The 22,106-nt window shown below is 43.0% G+C and overlaps 2 protein-coding genes across 5 annotated transcripts; one reads left to right on the top strand and one right to left on the bottom strand.

Moving 5' to 3' along the window:
* On the top strand, nt 28–2,495 carry LOC8083160. 3 transcript variants are annotated; one of them, XM_021461289.1, is made up of 7 exons: nt 28–291; nt 375–468; nt 559–664; nt 743–997; nt 1,085–1,126; nt 1,194–1,340; nt 2,131–2,495. In XM_021461289.1, exons 1-7 carry the CDS (start codon nt 51–53, stop codon nt 2,206–2,208), a joined length of 963 nt encoding a protein of 320 aa, XP_021316964.1. In that variant the 5' UTR covers nt 28–50; the 3' UTR covers nt 2,209–2,495. The 3 variants fall into 3 exon arrangements, 2 of the variants coding, with proteins under 2 accessions (XP_021316964.1, XP_002450854.2); XM_002450809.2 differs by having other exon boundaries at nt 1,194–1,441; XR_002453360.1 differs by having other exon boundaries at nt 33–291; nt 375–476; nt 1,194–1,441.
* Nucleotides 2,600–21,682, bottom strand: LOC8064797 (putative disease resistance protein RGA3). Of its 2 annotated transcripts, none has more exons than XM_002449545.2 (6): nt 21,189–21,682; nt 12,629–12,730; nt 12,461–12,556; nt 9,567–12,386; nt 3,292–3,924; nt 2,600–3,196 (listed from the first exon to the last, which is right to left on the bottom strand). In XM_002449545.2, the coding sequence occupies exons 1-6, from the start codon at nt 21,588–21,590 to the stop codon at nt 3,158–3,160; spliced, it is 4,092 nt and encodes a 1,363-aa protein (XP_002449590.2). In that variant the 5' UTR covers nt 21,591–21,682; the 3' UTR covers nt 2,600–3,157. The 2 variants fall into 2 exon arrangements, with proteins under 2 accessions (XP_002449590.2, XP_021316963.1); XM_021461288.1 differs by lacking the exon at nt 21,189–21,682 and adding an exon at nt 13,347–14,218.

Genomic DNA, 22,106 nt, shown 5'->3' with positions numbered 1-22,106 from the left:
GCGCCCTAAGCATGGCTCTGTTAATAATTTACAAAACTAAGCTAGCAAAGATGACTGACCTGGATATCACTAGGTTGTCGGCGTCGGTCGAGGTCGAGGCTGTTCGTGGACACCACAAAACAGCTCTTGCTGTGTCGTTGCCCCACTGGCCGGTGGTGGTGTCGCTGCTACGGTACCACCGAGGCCATGGCAGTCGTACGTGCGGCGTGCATTATTATTGGAGGAGGACTGAAGGAGGTGTGTGGGCGGACAGCCCATGCATTATTGGAGGACTGTTGCATTTTGCTCACGGTATTTGCAAAATACCAACAATCAACCTTGTGCCTCAGCAAGCCATCTACCATACTTAAAAATAGTTGGTCTTCCTTTGTCAGGGCTGCCTTCTGCTTGTGAATTGTCCTACATAACTTGGATCCAAGCTCACCGATATGTCTTCATGAATTATCCTCATATTATTCCATTTGTCGAGTATGTTGGTAATCTCTTCTTTAACCCTTGCATGCTTTCTATATTAGTTAGTATGTATAGAAGCCTAATTCTCCTTTCATTCTGATGTAGAGAACATCTAAATGAGCTATCGAGAAATACCAAGGACAGGACACCTCCACAAAGTCTTCCAGAGCCATCGAAGAAACTAAGAAAGTTTCAAGCGCCACTTAATAAGGTGACTGTTGTCTTTTATTATGTTAGTATTTTCTAATCAAATAGTAGAATATGATAGAGTTAATAGTAATCTTTGTAGGATGATATGGAAAATATAAAGTGTGGTATGGAGATTGGTCTGACATCTCCAAATAGTAAAAAGCTGGTAGCACTAGGGACTGTTCAGAAAACTGATAGGAAAGCTAAAGCTAATGATGGTCAACCATTGGCGGATTACATTGAGGTACTCGTCAGTATTGTTTACAAACAAACAACCATATTGCCTCGTGCACATGGGAAGATACAGAATCTGGGAAGTGCTACTGCTCGCTGCATACCATGGCCTCGACAAAATGTGTGATTCCTATAGAATTAAAATGATTCCTTTGTTTATTTCTAATGATGAAACTTTGAACTTTATATTGATATAATCACACTGCAGATCATTTGTAGAGATGGCAGTACTCCATTGCACTCTAAGCAGGTAGCACACTATCTTCAACACCGACACTTACTAAATTTGGCTTGAAATCTGAAATTTTTTGTTGTAGGTTTGTAGCTCCATTAGCAAAATCACCCCGAACACGATAGGAACTGCAGGACCAAAAAGGTTGACATCAAAAGCTGATGCTACAAGGTTGGACAAAGGCCAAGTTGCCTCACAGGATTTGCTAGAAAAGAAGCAAGCAAAGAGGAATGTGAGTAAAGAAAAAACAGAGCAACTTACATCATCCAAGTGTGTAGAGGGCCACAAAAGCAACATACATATAACAACGTCTCTATGTTAGTACAATTAAAAGTAAGCATTTCTTGCTTCTAGTTTTCTGTTTTTCTTTGTCGTTTCTGAAAAATCATGGTACTATGATAGTTTAGTTTTGGCATCTCGAGGCAACATGTCATTTTTCTACCCTAGATGAATATATGAAACACACAGGCTTGTGGTTTGACCTGTGGATGGTGTTACAGAATAGGTTTCTATTTCATATGCCATTCTACTTGTTGGTAAATGTCTGTTAAAAACTAGTCAGCTAGCAGTGAGAATATAAATAGAACTAGAGGATCAAAGTTTTCCTTTTAAACCTCTTCATTAGGTCTCTGTTTTCCTCACTAGTAGGGCAATAATAGGTGGTGGGAAGTGTCAAACTTGATGTTCTTAAGAAATATATGTAGACTGGTTTAGGTGCTTGGAACTAATTTTGTTTATTTTTGTTTCTTGGATACTAGTAGTTGGCTTTGTTACTACAGTATGGTCAGGATAATCTGTCAGTCTAACTTTGTTTATATAGATAGGCGTTGACAAGAATTTCTGTTGAGTAACTAATTCTAGAATTAATATGGCCATGTCGCTTGTCACTAGAATTTCTGTTTGAAGCAACATTCTTGTTTACCTTTTTTTCCTAATCAGAAATGTAAACCTATGTCTAGTAATTCTTGTCCAAATCTTGTGTATATACCTTCACTCATTGGGACATGTTTGGTTTCAAGCAGGAGCAATTGACAAGTGAGGACAACAGATATGTATATAGCTGGATGTGGGCATGTCATTTCCAAGCAGAAATAACATAACATTGATGGCCAGTACTGTGGCAACATAGTATATTTAGATGGATTTATACTTACATATGTATATATATATAGCTGTGATGTGGACACTCTTATAAAAGGAGAAAGAAACTTGCATCAGGAATGGGGACCTAGACATCAGGACTTGGAACATCATTTGAATTGACTACAACCTTATTGATTGTGTTTGGTTACAAATATAACTGTGTATAGCCTGGAAGGTTAAATATTTGGATCATGTTGTTAATGTGTATTTTCATTAGTTAATTTCTCAATGGATGTTGCTGTTCTGATTACTAGCAAATTTCTACATGAGTTGGTTTTGGAGGCATTTTTAATAATGCCTCTATCAGTGTTTGAAGGCTTATACAGAATGCCTTTAGAAACTATTATAGGCAGCTACAAAATGCCTTTATATGTTGATATTGGAAGGCGTTTTGAAAAAATGCCTCAAAAGACTTTTTAAGACCAGTTTATACCAGGCATTTTTAAGTATGCCTAAAAAGGTTTTGAAGGCATTTTGATGCCTTTTAAAGGCATTTTTAAACGTCTTCTATAAACAGCCATGCTGTAGTGAAAAATAAAGGGACCGGTAGAATCAATACATACATACGGGAAAGGACAGACATCAGACATGAACAGGAGGCCGGAGATCGTCAGGTACCTCCACCCGGCAGTTGGCGCACCACCGATCCCATCGCATCTGTCTGAGATCGATCTGGACAAGCGCATGCAAACCACTCTCCGGTGTATCAGCAGACCACGAACCCGAGAGTGACCGGACAAAATGATAGACGGCAAGAAGAGGCCAGTGATCAGCGAGAAGAGATGCAAGCACGCCCAGTCCACATCCAATGCAACTCACCATTGCAGTTTCAGGTGGGATGCCATGCGTACTGAACAGACCAGCCACCAGATGTGATATGACGATGTATGAGTGTATGTCATTTAGTCAAATATTCACTTCTTGCGAGGTATCAGACATAGTTTCCTGGATGCAACATGAAAACACGTCAAACTATATGTCAAAAGGATAAAAGAAGAAACAACTGGTGCGTAATTGCACAGATGCCGGACAAAACTGACCTGATATTCGATACTTTGGATTTCACACCATTTCTTCAATTTGGGACAGAGGAAAACAACAACAGATTCAGGAATGACTGGCAATGGTTCCCGGAGCTCGAGAAGAGGGCAATGAAGTAGTACAAAACTTTCGAGATTGTTCAAAGGCCCCAGATATGCAATATACATAAGTCCTTGGCAATCAGATACCTCAAGTTCGGTGAACATTGAAGGGTTAGATATATTTAAGGGCAAAGATAGAAGCTTATGGCACCCTTCAACTATTAACGATCTCAATAGTGGTGGAAACTTCATTTCAGGCAGTATATAAAGGAATGGGCAGCCTGCTATAACCAAGCAGTGGAGGGTTTTCAGTTCTTCCAAATCCATCAGCGCTTCAAGCTTTGGGCATCCCCTGATCTCCAGCTTGCCAAGTGTAGAAAGACCTCGATGGAAGGGTGGAACACTGCCCGAACTTTCAAGACCGAACCTTAAGAGCCGCAGTTCAGATGGCAACCAATTATCGGGTGACAAAATCAATTCGGATCCCTGCTCTGGGCAAATATCGAGACAGATATGCTCACAGGCTTGGAAATAAGTCATGCCCCGCTGCTTTGCCCTTACTATATCTGAAATCTTCGCCATTTGGGGGGCCTGTTCAACAAGAAGATACAATTGGGATGTGGTTCAGTATTACTCTCTAGTGTTCAGCATTTTATCGTGAATTAGAAAGAAATCATCAGTATAACTATCACATCGATACAAAAGGAAACCAACAGTTCTATCTAGAAGTACTAATATGTGCATATTTCAATAATGTGCTATTAAGATCACACTAAAATTATGTAATATTAATTGCTCATTATGTGTAACCTGAATTGACAAGAGCTGCAGAATATATCTATCACAGGCAAATTAGACTTTCATCGTAGTTCAGATTTAGGGGATTACTTTCTCTTTTTCTTTCATATAATGGTAGAGGTGAGCAATTTACAAATAAATTGGATTTAGCGGCTAATGTTGCCAATGATAATTGAGAAAAGACTCAGTCTATCATTGATGGGATCATCGACCAGTTGCCAGGATGGAAAGCTCATCTTTTGAGCCGGGCGGGACAAGCATCTAAGTACAGTATGTGAGGACTACCAAGCACATTTATCTGAATAATGGCAGTAGACTTACCGCAGTGGGCCATAAAGGCAATAGACAAAATCCTGGGTTTCTATGGCGAGGAAGGAAAGAGGAAGAGGAGGACATTGCCTTATATCTCTTTCAGATTCAGGTGCCAGAGCAGGTTAGAGCCTTCTTTGCAATGGCCGTAATCACTAAAGTGGGGAATGATACTTGCACTCGCACACTCGTTTGGGAAGACAGGTGGCTGCATGGACAGCGCATTATAGATGTTGCCCCTCGTTTGCATTCTTTGGTGGCTAAGAAAACTATCAAGAAACGTAAGGTAGCAGAAGCTCTCACTAAAAGGATCAAGATGCCCAAGAGGGGTGAATTGGGCAAGCTCTAAAATTTAAAGCGGTAATTAAAACCTATTAGCCCATCTTCACCCCTTGGTGCCTAAAGTGTGTTTCGTAGAAAATCTACCGGGATAAAATTTTTGCACCCTAGGTTCCAAGGCTAGCATGGCAATTCTAAGAATGTAAAGACAAGAATTGAAATGCCTGAAAGTAAATGCCCAAATTAAAGAGGAAAGAAACACCACGATGTTTTCTAGAGGTATCGGAGAGTCGCCACTCCCCACTAGTCCTCGTTGGAGCACCCGTGCAGGGGTGTAGCAACCCCTTAATCCGCGCAAGGATCAAGTGCTCTCTACAGGCTAATTCTTTATCGCTACGACGCGGTGAATCACCCAAAACTGCTCACAAGATAAGTTGGGTCATCCACAAGCTCCGCCGAATGATGACTAAGCTCTTTACCAATCACCACCAAGCTGTCTAGGTGATGGCGATCACTAAGAGTAACAAGCACAAACTCTCACTTGATCACAACAAGCCTAATGAGAAAGATGGATGCACACTTGCTACTCCATATGCACTAATGAGGTCCTTAATCTTAGATTATCAAATCACAAACACCTCACTAGGCTCTTGCACTCCCTTGCTCTCAAATGGTTGCTTCTGCTGAACAAATGGGCAAGAGAGGTGCTTTGGACGAGTAGAAGTTGTATTTATAGGGCAAGCCTTCAAATCCAACCGTTACCCTCCAACTCAGCACCTGTCTGGGTCATCGGACGCTCCGACGATAGGCGTCAGATGCGTCCGACGCGTTCAAACTCTGTGCTAAAACGGTTGACCATTAGGGGTACGTTAGACTCTGGCCAGCATCCAATGCTTACCCATCGAACGCGTCCGACGCCACTTGGAGCATTCTCAGAACCTTTCTACATAGCATCCGGTGATAGGGCCAGCATCCGACGCTGAACCCTAGCAGCGTCCGACGCGTTGCAAAGAACTGCCTTTGCTATAGTGTGAACAACGGAGCGTCCGACGCCTCAGCGCCGACGCGTTTGACGCACCTTTTTCACCTTGGCTGCGCACACGTTGCACTGGTTGGACACTGACGTCAGCGTCCAACGCTCACCTACTGACGTCGTAGAGAGTCCTCATTTCACTTCCAATTCAATATCTCTATGAATCGAGTCAACTTCAAACAATCTTAGGGACAAAATGAAGCTACCTAGTGCTAAGTTTGACAAGTGTGCACCACATCTAACTATTAGACTTACCTAAGGTTGCCCCCTTAGTAGTTCTGCAAAAGGAAAAACAAAGTCCTAGCGACTAATCCGAACGTCACTCAACACCTTCGACGTTCAGAACTAATTGTCTTGTCGTCCATCCTTTGAAAACCGAAACGATTTCCATCGACAGGGGGCATGAAAACCATATTGCCCAAGATTGCTATTGCCATGACCTAACACTCTAATGTTTCTGCAAAACACATGTTAGTCATAGTAATCAACAATTGTCATCTATCATCAAAAACCATTCTAGGGGCCTAGATGCTTTCACTCACTGAACACCTCTGGATTTTAGATGTAAGAGGAGCTTCATCGATTGGAGAACTAGTAGAGTATCTTAATCTTTGGGATCTTCTCACAAACTTCTCTTTACAACTTGAAATAGAGGACGTTCACATATGGCGCCTATCCCCCTCAAGACAATACTCAGCAAAATCTGCATATGAGCATCTCTTTCAAGGATCAATTCTATTTAGACCTTGGGTTCGGATTTGGAAGACCTGGGCCCTTGGAAAATGCAAGTTCTTATAGTTAGTCGAACATGACAGGTGTTGGACGGCTGATCGTCTTGCCCGTCGAGGTCTGCCCTGCCCAGAATGTTGTCCTTTATGCAATCAGTAGCAAGAGACAATTAACCATCTTCTAGTATACTGTCCCTTTGCAAGGCAATACTGGTATTCCATGCTATGTCAGGTTCGGCTGCAGCAATTCGCTCCTCAGGCAACTGATATTGTGTTCGATGATTGGTGGGACAGTTTGTGGCATGCTGCTCCGGAACAGAAAAAGAAAGGTCTCAATTCTCTGGTTGTGCTAGGTGCTTGGGTTTTTTGACCTCACCGCAATTCTCGTGTGTTTTTGACGGAGCTGCTCCTAGCAATGCAAGGGCTCTTAATGTTAGCAGCAAGGAACGACGTCTTTGGGAGATAGCAGGCGCACGAAACCTCTCTTCCTTGACTACCCCGGCACTTTTGCCTTAGTACTGGCCTAGTTGTTGGTTTTTTGTGGTCGTCTTTTTATTTCTAACAGGCCAAAATGTAATCTATAGTTTGGTGTGTGTAGAGTGTGTGTGTGGGTGTTTGGGTTCTTGTTCTATTTTTTCTTCTTAATATAATGAAGCAAAGCTCTCCTGCATTTTCGACAAAAAAAATAAAAAATCTAAGATTTATCTTTTTTCTAAAAATGTATTAAACCAATTAAAAAGACACTAAATGGTACTTCCTCTGGTGAAAGATACTTGATGCCATTGACTTTTTATGGTCTTCGAGATGTCACTTTTACCACTCATTTCTACTTTGAATATACTCTATCCATTTCTTTTTTGAGGGTCACACATTGAAGGATTAAAACTTCTATTTTTGACCATAAGTTAATATATAAGATTTTGTAAATTATATAATATGAATATAGTATTACTGTATTAACATCTGAAAGTATCTTCATGTGGCGGCAATATATGGCCATGAGAAATGTAATATAAGAGACATTGATAGGTTTAAATGTAGCTGTAGGAAATCGAACAGGGTCAAACCCCATCTTCTAATCCACCATTATGTAACAAAAAGTACAACTTTCTCTAATAACAAATATCAGTCCATACAGGTTTGTCATAAGTCAAACTTTCTCATCTTTGACTGCAAAATATCTAGAATTTTATACAATCTAACAATGTAACATTAGAATTACTAAATTTATTTATAAGAATTAGTTTCATAAGATATAATTTTGTTCATTCAATAACTAATATTATATATTTTTATATATCAAAGTGCTATATTGGACCCATGGCAGTGTCCTAATAGGCATATTTTCGACCAGAGGAAGTAACCAAACTTGTGTTTTAGAAAGTACATGCATCTATATTCAAAATGCACTTAATTATATTTACAAAGCAATGTTGTTGCTGTCATAGTTGCGAATAGGCTGATTTTACTACTGCCACGCCAGGTAGGGTTCCACACCAGGCATTGAATTAATACAGCCTCAGGTCCAGCCAATAGACATCAAGGCGTGGTGGGAAGAAGTAGCTGCCAAAATCCCAAGGCAGCGGTGCCGACACTTCAACAGGATGGTCATCTATACAATGTGGAACATCTGGAAGGAAAGAAAACCTGGCCATGGATGCTCGGCAGGTGGCTTCCGAAACCAAAGAGGACATTGATATACGCTCTAGGGTCTTTAGCAACCCGCCTTATGATATGAACCTTAGTTCATTTAGGGATAGAGATAACCATTGCCAGAAGGAAGGCCAGGAAAAGTCGCGTGGAGGGGGACTATAGTATTTGGGAGAATTGGATTGTTTGTTCTTTCTTTATTGCCTTTTCCTTGATACATCACCTCCCTTCATATAAAGATGACTGCCTTTAGGGGGAATTATGGGCACACCATTAGCTAGTGCTATTTTTAGAAGCTATTAAGGAGCAATTGAGAAAGATTTCAGGATAATCAGTCAGCCCAAGGGCTATGTAAGCCGCATGGCACTTTGAGAATAATCAAGCAACGAAGTTATCTTCCTCCTATGTCTTCCCTCAGTAACAAAATAGGGAGATGAGAGGTAAAACCTCGCTCCAGCTCTACTTGTGGCTACACTCTGCGCAGCCAAGGTTCTCCACCTCCAGCACCTCCATTACCCACAACCCGACATCATAACACCTTATCTCTTTAAAACTTTTCCCACAAATGGTGGGGGTGCATGATTTGGTTTCTTGTGTGCGCCCATTGGGGCACCAGGGGCCTAAGGGCCTCCTCTGTGCAAAAAGACTCTTTCCCTCCATAATTGAAAGGCAGAACTCTTGCTAGTTTTTTTCCCTAAAAAAAAAATCCCTCCGGTTCGTTTTAAGTGGCGTATGCTGGTTTTTCATTTGGCCACAGTAGGAGGCGTTTTGGAGTCTCGAGGGTGCATAGTCAGTGGCTAGCATGGCAATTAAAGTACTCAAAAGTAAAGCCTTGCATGCATGCATGGCCAGCATCAAAGCATCGTAGCCACTAGTTTCGTGGGGTGACTTAGTCAAAAAACCTCAGATGCAGTGGCTCTGCGGCACGGATGTTTAATCGTAAGGCTGAGTTAATATGAGCACGTCGTTCGGTAAATTTTCTTGGTACCTGGAATCAAGGTCCTCACACCAGTTAAACGGAAGGAACAGAGGGAGTATGTTAGTGCTGTATCCTGCTACTTAGCTAATGGCCTCTGGTTGCTTTTGAGTAAGTAAATGTGTGTAACGCCTCTTAATCCCTCTTTCCAATAAAATTCGTACATGGTGTTTGTATCACCTATAGATCTAAGTTCTGATACAGTAAGTACAGTGATTACCAAGCGGGGTTACCTAATGATCTGAACAATGAGAGATAGCTACAACAAGAAATTAGCCAAGGTACTCAAAACAACCCACTAATTCTAACACTTATTCTCATAAAGTTGTGTAACACGGTACTAAAAAATAAAAATATTTAAACCTCTGAAAATTTAAGAAACCCTTGCCAAAAGCCATTGCAAGAGCACAAGACGATGGACTAACATTAAAATAAAAATTATAAAAACAAAAGACCTCACCTGATAGTAGAGATCTTGCTCATCACACCACTCGATCAGTCCTGGGCAGTCATTAATTAATATATTTTGAGGCCTAAACAAAAGCTTTTCTTGACGCAAGACAGTTAGTTTTGGACAATGGGCAATATATAAGCTCCCAAGAGAACAAAGATTTTCCAGTCCCAGTAAGGATTCCAGGTTCTCACAGTAATTGATATCAAGAGTCTGCAGCTGAGACGGTTCATTAGATGCCGAAAGATGGAGAGCAATTACAGCAGACTTTATTATCACTAGATTTCTGACAGAACCAAAGTAAGGAATCCGTCTAAGTTTGTTGCAGTTTCTTACAGTGATGCTCTGCATCTTTGGGCAATCTGAATCCTGGGATTTACACCAATCCTGTAGTTCACACAGACTATCAAGTTCTAACTCCATCAGAGCAGGGAATCTTACCTTTGTTAGCTGGCATTTGTTGTTATTACACTGACATCGTAAAGAATCATGATTCAACTTCTTGATCTCTGAAATTCCAATAAGCTGAAGACATCTCAGGTTCATCAGGTTTCCTATGCATATAGGAAGCTCTGCAATGCTATGGCAGTTCCCTAAGCACAGTGTGTCCAAGTTATGGAAGTGGCAAAGTGGATGCTGGGACCAGTCATTGAATTGAACAGAGAGTTGGAGATATCTTAAACTGAAAAGATGGCACGACTGCAAGGAGAACTCTTTCCAACAAGTGGATACGATCAGTTTCTCAAGGCTGTAAAGATGACATATTGATTCTGTCAAGTGCCTCAGATTTTTACCAGTCAATGAATCACAGTTACTTACATTGAGATACCGCAAGAGCTTCAGATTTCGGATAGCAGATATGAAGCCACTATCTTTACATGAATATAGTATAAAAGCCCTCAGGTATGTGAAATTGTATATGCCAATATGGTGAAATGTATGTTTTAAAATTAAGGTGCGTAAACAATTCATTTTGAGCAACTGGGAAACTTGATTTTGTGTAGAAAGCATATCTTTATGTTTGTTTTCTGGCAAAAAATATGCTAGGCGTCTTACTGAATTCATGGGATCTTCCACAGAATCAGGTCGTGTTTGGATTGTGGCCTCCCAGGCAATGTCTGGCCAGTCTGCTGATCCTAGCCCTAGGTGCTCAGAATCGGACGCCCGGGAACGATGCCTGGGCCCCATAGTCCCCCTACTCCACTGTCCAGAGTGCTTAGACTTAGCCCCTCTTAATGAAATAACTGCTACGGCACGGTCACGAAAAGAAAGACGCTCAGACTCGAGCAGTTGACCTGGTTGAATTGATGACGTCAACGGATTCATCCTGACCCCAAGAGAATTGTTTATTTGATTGTAAGTGATGAGCAGATCTAGAGACTTAGAAATGGGCATAAGTTCAGGGTGCCCCCTCTGAGTATTTTGCTTCAATCTGCCCCTACCTAACCAGAGAAATAAGTGCTGAACTTCATTTTCCATGTAAAGGTTACCTTCATCAACAGCTACTGCAGAAAAGAGGCCATTGGAAAGAGATCTTGCAAGGTCCCAAATCATGTCATGCAACCTAAACAATTGAAATGACAAAGAAGACTCGGTCGTTCCCTTGTGAGAAGTTTCAACCAATGATCTTATGTGCAGCTCATAAAAGTTATGGTCCGTGTCGGAGATCTCCCCGCTAGAAATTTCAACTGGTGATCTTACACGTGACTTTTTCAAGTAATTGTGACCCTCACGACTGACCAAATAGAATGTATCCATTTCGATCAGTGATCTTTCATTCAACTCATCAAAGTACTCACCAGCGACCTTCTCTAGTGTTTTGCATCCTGAAGGTTGTACATAACCATGGGCAATCCACAAGTGAATCATGTCGTCCTTGGTAAAAGGCTCACCTTTCGGATATAAAGCACACAGCAGGAAACAAGGTTTGAGCCTTCCTGGAAGTCGATGAAAGCTCAATCTAAGAGCAGACAAGATCTCCTCATTATTATCTGAATATTCCCAAAACTCACTATTGGATATTTCCATCCAAGTCTGCATATCCATCTTGGACCACAACAGGCAACCTATCGATTTAATAGCCAATGGTAAGCCACTACACTTTTGCATAATTTTCCTACCTACCTGAACCAAAGTGGACTCTTCATGGATGTTTCTATGGCCAAAAGCATAGCGTTGGAACAACTGCCAGCAGTGATCTTCAGGTAACGAGCCAAGCTCAAAGTGAGGAATGGTCTGCACAAGTTGTGCTACCTCTTTACTCCTTGTAGTCACCAGGATTGTCACAGTATCAGCAACCTTGAGTGGGCGAAGAAAATCTTGCCAGCAACTTTGCCGTTCATTCCATAGATCATCCAGAACAAGGAACACACTCCTTTTTAGTACCATCTGTTGCAGAACATCATGAATGGTGCTAAAATTGTTGTATGTACATGGTTGCCTGGTCAGAGACTCTGTGATTGCAATAGCCAGCTTGCGTAAATCAAATGTTTCAGGGACATGAACCCAACTCATAAGTTCATAACTTTCTTGGACCTCGTGGTAAACCATCTGTGCCACCGTTGTCTTGCCAATTCCCCCCATTCCAACAATTGGCAAAACATGAATTCCTGGGCACTTACTGTAGGATATCACCAACTTTACAATGTGTGATTTCTCCTTGGTCCTACCAAAAACACAAGATTCATCCAGAAGATGGCTAGTCGCTCTTGATTCCCACATGGACTCCCTCCCACTCCAACTGGTTCTTTCGCCATCCTCCTGTCCGAGGTGCAGGGCTGCTCGGTCTCCAGTGATCTCCTCAAATCGGCATATGATCTCCCCGATACGCTGCACCCATATGCTGATGGTTATTTGTCAGCAAGCAAGTAATTTGGACAAAACACAGCAAGCAACTGTACCACCTTGATGATGTCACCATCCTCATCCTCTGGCCTGAGCTGCAGGGCAGTTTGGTCTCTAGAGATTTCCTCAGACCACCGCGTGATATCCACGATTCTCTGCAAAATAAAAGATGGTTATTTGACATTATGCAAGTAATTTTAAGGAAAGGAAACAAGAAATTGTATCACCTCACTGGTGCCACTGCCACCGTCGTCCCCCTCAGGTTTGAGCTGAAAGCCGGCTCGATCTGTAGAAATGCTGAACCGGTGCGTGATCTTCCTGATCATTCTCTGCAGGCAGGCAAGTATCAGAATCCTGTTGTGCTCGTCTCGCCCAGGGAAGCAAAAGCTACGGGAGATGCAGGAGAATCAAAAGGATTTTTTTTCAAGGTGCTACCAAACTAATTTGGATGGCCCATCCATTTGTGTCAAGACTACAAAAGTTAACTCATGATAATATTAAATGCATCTTACCTTTTTAGTTTGGAAATTTAGCACAAAACGTAACAATAGAGTTGCAATGCACCATTCTTTATCTATGGAAATATAGAAGTATCTTGATAAACTAGATGAGTGCATTATGTATTAGTCTTAACAAACTCTTAAGTTTAGTATAACAACTACTCTCTATATTGTTTTTATTATGCATCTAGACATAGTGTATATATCTAAATACATAGCAAAAAAATATGTATCTAGAAAAAACAAAACATCTTATAATTTGAAATGGAAGAATTCCAAACATTGGAAAATAATTGGTTTCATAAATGGTAGATGCCCTAAGTTAAATGCCAATAATTGCAATATTGAATCATCACAACCAGAAAATGAATCAAATAAACTATTCGAAACTGCATTTTAGTCACTTAATTCAAGCTTGCAGCAGCCTGTTCGATTGGTTCCTCACCTGCTTTGGCAGGTAGCCCAAAGCCACGAACGGCTCGATAGCCAGATGCGCCCCTCACGGGACGGGAACTCGGCGCTGGGCAGGGACGCGCCGCTCGCCTCCCCAGCGCCCGGCGCGCCCCGAGCCGAAGCTCCCACGCGGCATGCCCTCATCTCGCGCTGCACGGTGCACACACCCCCTCCGCCCTCCTGCCATGGCAGATTAGGGAAGAAACGAAAATTGCAAAAACTAGAGGCCGTTGGGCTGAACCCTATGGATGGCCAACGGGTCAGCACGGCACCATAACGGGCCGGCATGGCCCAGTGGGGGTCGGGCCGCCATGGGCTGTTATGTCTCACGGGCCATGCTGCCGGTCTTCCGCCCAAGGCATGACTCGTGAGCCGATTTCGTGTCCTGCTGAGCCGAGAAGCACGACCCGTGATGTCTGATGGACCTTTTTCTATTGTAAAAAAGCTATTGAACTGTTAAGCAGGCCAGAGCATCAGGATGGTTATCGGACTGCCATCGTGCCTACACCATTTTGAGTCGTGCCACGTGTCTGGATGGCGGCCATGCACAAGCTAATCTCTCGGGCCATGCTAACTTGGGCCTGATGGCCACTGGGGCAGGCAGTGCTCGAGCTGGGCCAAAACAGCGAGCCATGGGCCAGGCTATTGGGCGGCGGGCTATATGGCCATCTTTACTGAACTGTTGTTCCTGTTTGTCCCACACTTTTGAAGCCCAATAGTCATCCACCTTTTTCCCTCTAGCCCAAATGCTCGTTCCTTCTTAGCACCTCACTTATCCCCTTTTAGCCTTCCTCACCCTCTGCAATTCCATTTTTATTGTTCTTCTGGTTTTTCTCTTAGGCCTTGTTTAGTTCCAAATTTTTTTGGAAAATTGACATTGTAGCATTTTCATTTGTATTTGACGAATATTGTCTAATTATGAACTAACTAGGCTTAAAAGATCTGTCTCGTCAATTTCGACCAACTGTACAATTAACTTTTATTTTCGTCTATATTTAATATTCCATGCATACGTTTAAAGATTCGATGTGACGAAATATCTGAAAAATTTTGAAAAATTTTACAAAATTTTTTGGGAACTAAACAAGGCCTTAGAATGAAAGTTCAGTATACCTTCTACACTTATACTCCCTCCGTTCTAACTTTCTTCGAAAGTCAAAGCATCTTAAGTTTAACTAAAGTTATAAAAGAATTTACAAAGATTTATGGCATCAAATATATATACTATGAAAATATAATTAGTGAAAATATAATAATACTTATTTGGTATCATAAATATTATTATTTTATTATATATTTGGTCAAATTTTAGATGTTTTGACTTTTTAAGAAAGTTAAAATGACTTATGATTTTGGATGGAGGAAGTATGTTTTTAAAAATTGGTAATTATAATTGGAAGAGTGAATTGGTAATTATAATTGCACGAGTGATTTATTAACATTCTTAACTGTAGGTACCCTGACATGTACCACCATTATTCAAGATGCCCAAGTTAGAGGTTGATAAGCTAAAATGTCTATACCAACCACATGTGATTAGCGATTACTAAAGTGCTAGAATGAGTGGTTATTAGGCTAATTAGAGGCTGGTTTAGCAATTCCTCTTATGTTTATGTGTTTTAGTGTTTTGTGACATTTATTACTTGCCTATTTTTTCGAAATAACGGCAAAAACTTTGCCATGATATCTATTAGATGAAGAAAGAAAAAGGCAAGTGTCAACCTAGTTTTTTGACTAGAAACTAAGAAAAACCATACAGCTGAGGGGAGTGTCGTCCTCAACCCAAACAACACTAAAGCAACTACCATGACCCACACCACCACTTGTAGCGTGGTCAACAACTACGCAACTAAACTCCACTATAGAAAGCTCCGGTGAACAACACGGAGCCAACTCAACTTAACAGGCAACTCAACTCAACTTGGTCAAAACCCGATCCAACCTTCAGAAGCACGAACCAGACTAGGCAGCAGGAAAAGGAGCAGGAGAGGATAGCAGGAATGCCTCACGAAGCCTTCAAGAAGGACACAACGCAGATGAAAGTTTCTAGTTTTGTTTTGGGTAATTGATAAAACTTAAGGACTAACCTTTGTGCTAAGTGGTTGAATTAGATAAGGTGGTCCTATCCAAGTGATGGAGCAATATGATGCATCATGATGGTGGATGGTGGTCCAAAGTTTTGATCAAGTGCTCATACTTGGAAAATAAATGGAGAAAAACAAAATCCTATGAGCTCAAGGCAAAGGTATAAAATATGATATTTGTTTTGCCGATCAAGATGCAATAGAGTGTGTGATCGGATTTAGGATAGATAACCGTACTATAAAGAGGGAAAATCTTTAATTGTAATGGTTATCTAGTGCTACTAAGTGTGAGTTGCATTTGCATATTCTTTACGCTTAGTGACGTGGTGAGATTCTTGAGAAAGCTCTAAAAAAGTTTTTGGGAAAAACTAACTTAAGTGCCCATCTTATTTTTGATATATATGGGTTAAGTTAGTGCTTGGAAAGGTTAAAAAGAAAATAGAATATAAGTTGCAAGTCGAAATTCCGGTTCTCTGGATCGAATATCCAAGCGAGGGTCCTCTGTTGTTTAAGGGCCTGTTTAGATTGGGGATGAAAATTTTTTGGGTGTCACATCGAATGTGTCGGAAGGATGTCGGGAGGGATTTTTACAAACTAATAAAAAAACAAATTACATAGCTCGTCAGGAAACGGCAAGACAAATTTATTAAGCATAATTAATCTGTCATTAGCATATGTAGGTTACTGTAGCACTTAAGGCTAATCATGGAGTAACTAGGCTTAAAAGATTCGTCTCGCGATTCTCAACTAAACTGTGTAATTAGTTTATTTTTTTATCTATATTTAATGTTTCATGCATATGTCCAAAGATTCGATGGGATGGATGAAAAAATTTTTGGTGGGGAACTAAACAGGGCCTAAGTAGCTGCCCTCTCATTTTTCTTGATGCCGAGAGGGTGTGGCTGGATACATATCCACCCCGAGCCAGATATTCTCCTTTCTCTTGATGCCGAGAGGGTGTGGCTGGATATATATCCACCCCGAGCCAGATATTCTCCTTTCTCTTGATGCCCGAGAGGGTGTGGCTAGATATAAATCCACCCCGAGCCAGATATTTTGGTTGGGTGCATGTGCAAGAGAGAGAAGCTCGATGGAAATTTGGTTACTTGCTTGCCTGCCTTGCCTTGGTCGTGAGAGAAGGGTGGAGCCGAGGGACCCATCTTGCATGCATGACGTTTGACTTTGTGAGAGAGAGGTGAAACTTCCAGGAAGCTTCGTGCCTCTGCATGCAAAACTGAGGGAGAAATTTTGGAGCCGCTGCTTGCTTTGCCAGGCGCATGTGTGTGGGAGCAGCATCGGCATGCTATTGAATTTTCATTGGCTTCTTGCATGCCCGTTGAGAAAGTGGAGGACGGCGTCCTGCCGTTCGTTGCCGTCTCTGCCCGTTGGATTGTTGGCCCACACATCAGTGTGTTTGCTGACTGGAGGGCCAGAACTGACTTTTGGAAGAGCTGGTTGGTGGGCTGGTTATACCAGCGCCTCCCTCTCTTCGTTCTCACATACTCTTCTCTAGGGATGAAAACGGTACGGATATTTTCCGACCGTATTCGAGACCGAATTCGTTTAAAGGGATTCAGATCAGTCTGTATCCGAGTCTGAATGTTCAACATCCGATACCGTATCCGTATCCGAGTACTTAAATCGTATATTTATGATGTCGACATCCAATCGTATCTTATCCGACATAGTTGACATTATCCGTATTCGAATCCGAATTCGACCAGAAATACGAAAACAAATATGATATCGATGATATCCGTCCGTATCCGATCCGTTTTCATCCCTACTCTTCTCCTTTGCTCACAAGAACACTCAAGAGAAGAAAAACTCTCATCCTCTCCTCTCTCACTCCCTTGCTTTGAGCCCCAATCAAGTGAGAGAGCTAGCTCTAGAGATCGATTTGAGAGCTCCAAGAAGATCCCTTCTCTCTCCTCTCCATTCCCATGGTTGGTACTCTTTGGTGAGAGGAGTTAGGAAACTCTAGTGTTTATGCATTTGTGATTCATATTTGTGGCACTAGTTGATTGTTGGAATTGTGGATTTCTTGTTTTTTTAGGGTAAACAGGAGGGGTTAAAGACCCCCTACTGTGCTTTTATTGATTTTCTGAATTTAAAAGAGTACAAGTCTACTAAACAAAATCATGAAAAGAAAAAGGTTACAAAGAAAATTAACAGAATTACACAAAAGCTTCAAGCCATAAATCAATACCTGGATGGTAGGCCAATTTTGCTCTAAGAATAACTAGAGCAAACTCTGTTCGAAAAGCAGTCTTGCAGCGCTGCACTGAAGCTGGAATCCCTTTGAAGATAACATCATTTCGGACAGTCCAAATAGATTGGTGATTGTCGTCACCTAGATGGTTGATGTTGGATTGATTGGTGAGAGGATTTGGTGATTGTGTCCGCCTCCAATCAAGGTGATATTTGTGAGGGGTGGTTGTGGTTCCCCGACACAGTTCTAAATTCCAACTCTAGTGGATTGCTCGTGTCATTGAGTTACCGCACTTGAGAGTGGGGTCTTGCAGTTTCCTTGCGAGGGTGGCTTGCAAGTCACACCGAAGAACCATCTAGGTGTTGGTCGACACAACGGGGACTAGCTTATCGACAAGTAAGTGAACCTCGGGAGAAAAATATTTGTGTCATCTCTTGTTTCCCGGTGAATTGGAATGATATATATATATATATATATATATATATATATATATTGTTGGAATTAATTATTTGGTGATTGGAAACATCCTTTACTCTTCACCGTCGGTATAAAAGTCAAATTCCCTTCTTTTTCATACTTGCAATTTATCTTGCTAGCTCTCTAATTAGTTAGAGTAGAGACTTAGCCGTTTGAGTGCATAGAGATTATAATTACTAGAATTGTGATAGGTGGCTTGCCTAACAATTAGAGCTAAAGCAAACCACATTTATAGCCATTTGTGTTACTAACAATTTGCTCTAGTGTTTTATAGATTTTTTAATAGGCTATTCACCGCTCCCTCTAGCCATCTAGGACCTTACACCACTAGGCAAGGTTTTCCCCTGCAAATCCAAGAAAAGACAGGGGAAGAGGTAGAAGAAGGATGGCTCCAAGGAGGAAGCGACGTCTGGACCTCTCACCCTCGCACCACCACTGGCCTACTCGATGGAGACAGACACGAAGGAAGGCGCCAGTGACGAAAATGGGCATCCTCGCTGACACCCGACGCCACCACACATACCACGAGCGTCCTCGTAGCAAGCACAGCTACGTGACAATGCCCCGACCAATCATAGTGACGGGTCACAAAGAGCTAGGTGGAGCTGCAAACCAACTAGCCGAGAGAGAAGTAAAATGAAGCACACTGAAGAGGAGGCCACCATCGGAACCAGCCGAAGCCAACCAGCAGCAAGCCGAACGAGGGCTACAACAAGGAAGAGGGGGCGGTGACAGGGGAAGAAGGGAGCCAGGGAAGTGGAGGTAGAAGCCCCAGCCACCTAATCCGCCAACCCCAGCCCTCCGGCCGCAACCGACCACCCCCACACGGCCCCTGCCGGACTCGCCCATCCAGTCACCGGATTCAAGGATCCGACCGCTAGCCACCTGGGGCTGCCACCCCAGCGTGCAGACTGGCTGCCACCGCATCGCCGTCTACCGGAGCTTGTGCCATGCCAGAAACCTAGGGACCATGGTGGACCCCTGCGCACTCTCCCGCACCACCTCCATGCCACCAGAGCCAGATCTAGCCAGCGGGGAGCCAAATCCACCCATGAGGAGGCCAGATCTAGGCTGCCAACCACCACCATGAGGAACATGACGACGACGTAGGTCTTCACCAGGAGAGGGAGAGAGAGGGTGGTAGAGGGATGCAGAGGAAGGGAGACGCCTAGCCGCCGCCGTCCTTGCCCTCCATCAGAGCTCCGGCAGCGAGCTCTGGCAGAGGCCAAGGTGGGAGGGGCAGAGGGAGGGCTCCGAGTGCGGGGGCGACGCCGTCTCCCGAGTCGCCCTCAGGGAGGAGCGACACGGGGGGCGAAAGGAAGTCACGCTTTTACCTAAGGGCCTTTACTGCACATGTGTACAGCAAAAATAATTGGTTTTGTGATCTTGTTAGATCACACCAACAAACTGAGTTTGTCTTGTGGCCATCGGCGGTGTACGGGGAGAGACCCTTGATCGTCGTTTGGTCAAAACTCAAAAGATCTTCATAGTGAAGATAACAGGAGTGGCCTAAGAGAGGTCACACGGAGACCCATTACCTGTGCCAAAGGCCCTTGCATTGGATCGGATTAAGCATTCTCTAATTCAATCTATATTTCTGCATTTACTTATTGGATTTTTCGGGGTGTGTTTTATCTGCTTGGTTAGTTAATAGGATTAGAGCCTAAAATGCACAACTCTTTTGGGTCTAATTTGCTGCATACACAATCTTCTACGTTCCTGCAATGCAGTTCACCCATATTTGGTTACATGCAGAAGCATATCGCTAGCACTCTCCTCAAAAGGTAGACTGAGGCTGCATACTACACTATCACTCGTCAATCGGCCGTCTCCATGCATGTAGCCTCCGTAATGCAATTCATCCATGTTTAGTTACATGCAGAAGCATATCACTAGCACTCTTCTCAAAAAGTAGACCAGGCTGCATCCTACACTATTCACTCGTCAATCGGGCGTCTCCAAGTATGCATCCGTCCCTGCATCTGCTCTGCAGACCTCCACCACATGAGGCCTTGTTTGGATGTAGTCGGATTCACATCAATCCACATGTGTTGAGGTGGATTGGAGTGGAACTTAAACTAAATTTCACCCCAATCCACATCAACACATATGGATTGAAGTGAATACGACAACATCCAAACAAGCCCTGAGGGTTGCCCTCCTCCCCCGTATCATCGGTACATATATCCTCTCTGCCGCCTCCTATGCTCCCTAGACGGCTTCGAGAATGATGTGCTACATGGACGGGATAGGTGTAGTCGCAGCAAGGCATCTCATCGTGCACCATGAGCACATCCACGATCTAGCTCTATGGCACAGAGGGAATGGATGAGCGGAGATATGTGGTCACTACCCTTGGCCCCTGCCGAACGCATCCATGGAACAATGTAGCATCAACCTAAAAAAATAGTCAGCCAAACAAAGGTAGGCTAGATATTTTTGAAGATTGATGCTGATTTGTTACGAGAGAAAATACTATTTTATATTGGTTGATAAGCTTGTGTTTGGGGTGGGTGGAGAGGGCAAGCGATGCATTGAAAAATGGGTTGTGAATGGTTGATTTTCGTGCGGGACAAACTGAGCGAGAATGGGAGTAGAAAGCACTGAATGGGGTATATGCTCACCCATTGTAGAGCTTAGATAATCTAAACTGTCTGATGCACCTAACCAAACACACTCTCCTATGTAGACTAACCACTTTGTAGGAAACCAATAACATACACTAAAGAGCTTTTTATTCAGACAAACCAAACAAAAAAAATGCATATGTTCAGGTTAAGGAAATACTAAACCTTTTATACAATGCAATATACAAATACGAGTAGTTAACTAAACCCTTTATTCATGGAGTTCACATACATCATCAACCAACTACTCTTATCTGTAGCTCGTTTTTTTAGTTATTTTGTCCTAGTAAGTCAAATCTCTCAAAGTTTAATAAAATTTATAGGAAATGTATCAACATATTTCGAGTCAGTCCATTTTGTTAGTCGGATCGTAGCAGTAGCAGACATATAAAACATTAAAGTGAGAGAAAACACAACGAGAAACTGTGTGTCACCTCACAGATGCCATAGTTGTCGTCGTCGTGGTGCTTCCGCTTGCACGAGGTAGAGGCAGCACCGCCGCCGCTGCCGCCGCCGCCGGCGGTGCCATAGAGTTCTTGCACTTGCACACGCCGCCTGATCAGCTCGTAGCGGTAGTCTTCCAGGAGGTCCTCCGCGTCGCGGGCGACGACGGTGATCTCCGAAACCCATAGCTTCACAGACCTGTCGCGGATCTCCCTCTCCCCAGCGTCGTCGAGCGTGGCCTGGATCCTCCTCAGCAGCCGCTGCAACCGATGCACCTCCGCGGAAACTGCTTGCCGCCCTTCACGGCGAGAAACAGCCGCCGGCGCGCCCCTGAGGAAGTCGAGCAGCTTGGTCGCCGACGACAGTAGAGATGCCACCACGCCACTCGCCATTCAGGAAGCAGCGAATGTTTCCTTCACGGTCGACGCGGCAATGTAAACATACCACTGTCTTTGGATCGATCGGTCAGTCAATGGACAGCAAGTCGTCAATGAAGGTAGGTGGAACGAAACTGTTGGACAAGACATGTCAAAGAATTTTGTACACCCATTATCGTGGCACACTCTAAGTCTTATCTCCTACAACTAAAAAGACTAAAAGATAGACATCATTTTGGTGCGACATTTAACCCTATCGTTTTTCATCCTGCCTCCTGCGACGGAAACCTCCTTCCAGCATCCCGCCCGACTCTCCCTCTTCCGCCAAAAAAAGGAAACAAAATTGCCCCTGTCCCAGATCCTACTCGGAGCCCCCATCCCAGATCCTGCGAAGCTCCCTGCCTGAAGCGCCTCTGGTAAACCAGGAACACAAATGTGATACAATACTAGTCTCAGGAGGCTAGTAACACATTTATTACATCAGATAAGTTTCAGCGCAGTAGTCTCGGTAAGCGTGGACAAGGAAGGCAC

This window comes from Sorghum bicolor, chromosome 5 (genome assembly GCF_000003195.3).
Source record: "Sorghum bicolor cultivar BTx623 chromosome 5, Sorghum_bicolor_NCBIv3, whole genome shotgun sequence".
Taxonomy (NCBI): Eukaryota; Viridiplantae; Streptophyta; class Magnoliopsida; order Poales; family Poaceae; genus Sorghum; species Sorghum bicolor.
This window is presented reverse-complemented; position numbering and strand designations above follow the sequence as displayed.